Raw genomic sequence first — 6,000 nt, forward strand, 5'->3', positions numbered from 1 at the left:
GTTATCAGTGCTCATATATTATCTGAGTGAAATTCATTTTATTTTAATAGAAGTCCTGGAGGGTGCAAGTTCCCACACAGGTATTCCTGCTGCTCAGAGAGGTGAGTTTACTTAATTTAGCCATATGCCAGAACAGAATAAGCATTCTTAGGACATTGGTATACTCTTTTTGGATGTATCTTAATCCAGGAAGTGTTTACTAGTTAACTGAGAATGCATGCTCTGGTGTGGCTTAATAATATCATAGTATTTTGATGTTTTATAATTACAGAAGTCAGATTTCTTAGTAATAGATGTGTCTCTGCCAAATATATTGAGATCACTTTATCTGCCAGAAAATTAGTTTTCCGAGAGAGAGCTTTTTTGCTTTTAATGCTGTCTTAATTTAAAGTTAGCATGTGTTCCTTCCATTTCTTCAGGATGATGAAGAAATGGTGTTTGCAAAATTTTTGTTTTTAAATAAATGCAAACACCACTGCAACTAATACCAAAAAGTCATAACAGAAACAACTCTAGTCCTTGTTGTAATGATAATGTCGGGTGGGGAAGAAGGATAGAATTTTTGTTAAGGAAAATTCATTTGTGTTTAAAACTGAGGTGCTGTTTCAGCTTGTGACTCTTATTATCATCACCAATGTTTTTTGCAGTCTCTGGGTTAGTTAGTGGTAGTTAGGAATTTTAAATCACTATCTGCAGCTCTTCAGGAGGAAAAGAATAGCAATGAAAATTAAACAAGACTTAGATAAGCTTAAAGAAATGAGAGCTTAATACCTAACATGGGATTTAAAAATAAAATCTAGCATAAGGCATTAATGACTGTATTTGCATGTTTTTTCAGTGATGAAGTCCCAGTCAGGCATTTGGTTCACAACAGTGACCTCACCAGAAATCGGTACACTGGTTTGGACAATTCCAGACCTATACTGTAACTTTTCCTTTAAACAGACCTGGAAAGGGATGTTCATTCTCTCTCAGACAGATAATTGCTTCCTCAGAAGGAGCATTGAGATGAGCAAGAGACATCATCCATATTTTTTTCTTTGTTTTTTTCTTTTGTTTTTCTGTCTGTGTTTTCAGCAACGTCAATTGATTACAGTTCCTTTGCAGACAGATGCAACAGCTGGATAGAGCTCATTAAACTGAAAGCTCAGACCATAAGGCGCGGATCAATTAAGACAAGTAGGCGGCTGTTTCTACCACGTTATGATAATCTGAGACATATCTCTGATTTCCCAGTGGTGAATAGTGAAGTTTCTTGCCCAGCAGTAGTATTTCAGACCACATATAGAATGAATACCTGAGTGTGAAAACTGCCGACATTGTTAATGTCTGTGTAAGCTAATACAGGGTTTATGAACCAGTATCATAAAGAGCAAAATACAGTATTTCTGTTCACTTAGTAAAAATTAGTTATCAATAAATGTGTACGCCTACTAATTATATAACATACACTGCATGAATGTAGGTGTATGTATGATCTTGGAAAATTTTTGGTGAGAAACAGGAAGCAATCACCAAGGTGACAGTCAAGGCAATGGTCACTAAATTAGCAAGTGGTGAGTTATTTTTCAGCAGTTCTTTGGCCACAGGTCTGACTATCTTGCTTAAATTAGTAGAGATTAATATCTGTTTTAATGGAAAATGCTGCACTGGGGAAACACAACAACTTTCACACTTCCTATAATAATTTGTTCCTTCAGCAGAATATGTGTTTCAAAATGTTGGCACTTTTTTCTTTACCTTCACTTTATAACTGATTGTTGTATGTGCAGCTACTCGCCTCAATGTTTTCTTTTGCAGGAATGCCACTCTTCCAAATAAATTCCATTTCAGCTTTTTGTCTCCTTTTGCATGCATTGCATGATAATTTCCTTTCTCACATATGGCTGAGCATCACAGGCAGCTGAATGTTGTCACCAAGCTATTTGGAAACCATAAAGAAGAGTTGTTGTGTGTTAAAAAACAGTGATTGATCTTTCTTGATAGTTACTTTCTCTTCTTTCTTTTTCATCTTTTTAGCTGCTTCACTTGATAAAGCAAGTCCATTGGCTGAGGGATACTTACGGCATCGTTCTTTTCCATCATGTGCTAATTCTACTGTCTCAGTTGTTAAGATGACACCTCTTTCTTTTATACCTGGAGCAAAAATAACCAAGTATCTTGGGATAATCAACATGTTTTTTATACGAGAAACTACTTCTTTACGTGAGGTGAGCTGTGTATCAGGGATTTGCACTTTGTTTATTATAATAATCAAGGCTAAGCATATAATGTCTGCAGAGGTTTGAGTTGAGGTATGGCATAGAGAATTGATTTTTTTTTTTTGTCATTTGAGGCTAGGTGCTGAATGGGGATTGAGTTGTATCGTGTTGCTTTTGTCGTAATAGAGCGTTTCTGTGTTCGGCATTGTTAAGAAAGGGCTGCTTACCCTAGGGCCATTGTTGATGGCTGTTTTGGGTATAATATTAAACCAATAAGTTCTTAAACAGAACTATGTGAAAAAATGGATCTTACTGGCAGTGGGAATTGGGACAACTGGGAGTTGGGATCTGACTGGCAGTGGGACTCCAACAAATTGTATTGTATTGCCCCAAGGTTGTGACAGAGTCAAAAGAATGGTCATTATATCCAACTTAAGTAGTATCGTCTCAGATTCTACAGAAGCATAATTAGCTATATTTGTGTTTGTATTGCTTTATACTTTGGTTATGGTAGTTGGTGACAAAAGGTAGTGGCCATTCCTTACTATTCATTTCCTGAAAGTGTAAATGATTCTTAGTCCTCGGTGTAAATTATTCTGTGTCTGCTACACAAAAAAAAATAAAATGGCAGTACTCTGTCTGATGAAAGAAGAGCTCATTACTCAAATGTCAATTGAATATTGCATGCTCCTGCAAAGGTGTAGGAATATCTGAAAAGAATGGGGTGTATGTACTACACTTACTACAAAGAATATCAATCACAAATGGATAACCTAGTTGTGATTCTTTTAGTCAAGCAGTAAGTTCAATTGGTCTGTGTTTTATCTGTGATAGATTAAACAGTGAATGGGTTTCACATTCTGTACAAGATGCAATTTCAGATTTACTGAAATATTCAGTGGATAAAAACGTAAGGAGAGTATTCAACATCTTATTGCAATATCTGACATAAAATACTTTTTCCTTTTCCCCATTATAGGAGGGTGGTGTCAGTGGCTTTCTCCATGCTTTTATCGCTGAAGTGTTTGCAATGGTGAGAGCACATGTTGCAGCTTTAGGGGGCAATGCAGTTGTCTCATACATAATGAAGCAGTGTGTTTTCATGGAGAATCCAAACAAAAATCAGGTAAATTATTAAATGAAACTACAGTGCTCATATTAGTATGACAGAAATATTTAAAAAAAAAATAGAGATCCCTGTACAGCCATGTCTGCATAGCACTTCGGGATCTCTCATAATGTTTCTTTAAAGACACCAAGAGCTTTCTGAACACCCACATTAACATGAAACTGCAGATATGCTTCATAAATACTCAAATGGTATTGATGTTAAATACATAAAATACTAGATTTGCTAGGATGAAGTAAATGGTAGGAACCATAGAACACAGCAGTGCTCACATAGAGCACAGTAGTGCTTAGCTTTTCTGATGCTGCAGTGTTAGTATTTACATTATTTTCACATGGAATTAGTCCATTTTGAACACAAAGGGATGAAGCTTTATTAGAAGAGAAAACCACTGAATTTGGTTGTCTTGGTGTGTGAAATAAATTCAAAACAGTAGTGGAATGAACAACCACCCAGGTATTCCATTTTTGTTGTTCTTAGGAGAATCTATCTGCATGTTCGATAGCATGAGAGGATATAAAAGGGATATGGCGGAGATTGCCATACTTATAATAATTTGTCTTTCTAATAATTTGTCCTTCTTTGATCTCTGGCAATTTGTATCATCTGTTTAGTTATATGGTGCAGATTAAATAATTATTTATTTTATGTTTGGTAACTGTATGTTGTCTTTTTTTTATTCCTAGGCCCAGTGTTTAATAAATGTAAGTGGAGATGCAGTTGTCTTTGTACGTGAATCTGAGTTAGAAATACTACCAGTGCAACCTTCTACAGTTGTTTCTCAACCTGCAAGTACTGGAGGAGATGTTACAACGTGAAGACAGAAAAACTGAAATGGTCTCTGTCAAATAGATTGTTTAAAATATGGGAATGTTAGGTTTGCATCTTCAGAATCAGTATCTCCCATCAATATCATCAGCCAAAATCTAAGACAATCACTATATTTTGTCCTTCAGGTTTATGCAGTAGTCAGGACAGCATACTGGCAGGTATGCTCTGATTTTTTTGTTAAAATTACAGGACCTTTCAAACCTATACGGAAAGAGAAGCACCCATAGAAAACTATGCATTGAAATAGTAGGCATCACATGAAAGTAAACAAAAATTCAGTTGTATTTTTCAGCTGTTCAGCAGGCCCATGATAAGTTAAAATTCAGACCCATCTCTGAGTTTGCTTACTGTATTAGCTGATTCTCAGCTCAGTTTAAAGAAAAAAGGGGGTGGGGACCAGCTGAGAGTCCTGTATTAGCGACCTTTGCTGGAGAACCCAGAGATACAGGATAATAAAATGTGAAGCCTGAACTTGTTTTAGATCGTACAGTGAGGAGAGAAAGAAGCAGCACCTAAAAGTTACAATTTGAATTTCTGCACACTAAAAATATTTTTCAACTGTTTGAGAACTGCTGTGTTTTGTTTTGTTTTGTTTTTAAATTGGTAGCATATGAAATATGTTTTGGGTGTCTTTTTGGTTTTTTTTTTTTTTTTTTTTTGAAAAGCTATCAGACCATAATGCTCTTCTGATGATCCCTATGACTTAAATAAATAAATAAATAATGGGTTAGGTGCTGTTACAAGATTTCACTTCAATGTTGACAAAAAAAAAATCTTTTTATATATGAGGTTCTATTAAAGAATTGTCATAAGGCTGATTACCTTAAGGAATGATTTTTTGCAAGGATGACATTAGCAGTTCTCTGAAAGTATACAGAGGTATAGTCTGGCCTCCTTTCCATTGGAGATGGGAAATGCCTGGCTAATTAGAGACAGACATATATTTGCGATGCTAATTTCTGCTAGTTGTTCTTCTCTTCCGGTACAGTAAATGGGAAATGAGGGTACTGCAAAAAAAAGGAAATTTGTCATTCCTGGTAAATGTCTGAAAGGCAGTGATATTTTAGTATAAAAGATGCAAATCTTTGATCTGAAGATGCATTCTTACTTAAATCTGACTGTCATACATGGAACTTGAACAAACATGTAAACTTGAATGTAAATATTCTGCTTAGTGTTGAAATTAAGCAATGGCATGGTTATTTGTTAAAATATTTCATTGTAAATGAGCATGGAAATCATTCTTTGCACAATAAATTTGTGTAAAAAATATCTTGCCTTTTTATAAGTATAATAGCTAATGTTTACACTGGATATGTACTAAAAATGTCACGTCCCCTTTCTCCTCAGGGAAACATATATTTTTAAGTAGTGTTACAACCTGCTTATTTAAATTTTGTTGAGTAATTTTATTTAAAGTGTTTGAGTTTGGTGCTTACACTTCTCTCGTACAGCTAATTGTTTTTCTGAGTTTTGTAGCTGTTACGGCCAAAACTACCATAAGTTATATCATCAGTGAGTAGTTGCAGCTCTCTTGATTATTTTGCAAGGGAAATCTTGTTCCCTTTGAAGCTGGTGGCAGAATAATTTTGTGAAGGTCTTTGATCTGGCACAAGTTGTTTTCAGTATAAATAATCAGCATTGCAATACTGACTGAAATAGCAGAGTAGCTTTCTTATAGAGGGGAGGGATTTGGTAGCTTCTATGGGAGTATCAATGCCATCTTTTTCATTTCGTAGCTAGTTAAAGAAAGTTTACATTTTTCATCTACTGTGTTTCATTAGAGCTAGAGTAAACGCTTTCTCATCTAGAAAATGTAATTCTTTAATTGTTATTCCT

At 35.1% G+C, this 6,000-nt stretch overlaps 1 protein-coding gene across 16 annotated transcripts in view; it reads left to right on the forward strand.

The window, feature by feature from the left end:
- The window catches only part of C2CD5 (C2 calcium dependent domain containing 5), a 66,941-nt gene extending 61,514 nt beyond the window's left edge, over positions 1 to 5,427 (forward strand). For 6 of the 16 annotated variants that reach the window (XM_082770834.1, XM_082770841.1, XM_082770842.1 and 3 more), the window contains 5 exons: positions 51 to 101; positions 1,078 to 1,179; positions 2,020 to 2,210; positions 3,181 to 3,327; positions 4,017 to 5,427. In XM_082770834.1, the coding sequence (XP_082626960.1) occupies positions 51 to 101; positions 1,078 to 1,179; positions 2,020 to 2,210; positions 3,181 to 3,327; positions 4,017 to 4,148 (623 nt within the window). In that variant the 3' untranslated portion in view covers positions 4,149 to 5,427. Of the gene's footprint in view, positions 1 to 50; positions 102 to 1,077; positions 1,180 to 1,465; positions 1,557 to 2,019; positions 2,211 to 3,180; positions 3,328 to 4,016 lie in introns of those variants that run through there. The other 10 variants (XM_082770840.1, XM_082770844.1, XM_082770837.1 and 7 more) reach the window with 5 other exon arrangements.
- Positions 5,428 to 6,000: the final 573 nt, after the last annotated feature.

Source organism: Aythya marila (assembly GCF_965140915.1).
Source record: "Aythya marila genome assembly, chromosome: 1".
In the NCBI taxonomy this organism is placed as follows: Eukaryota; Metazoa; Chordata; class Aves; order Anseriformes; family Anatidae; genus Aythya; species Aythya marila.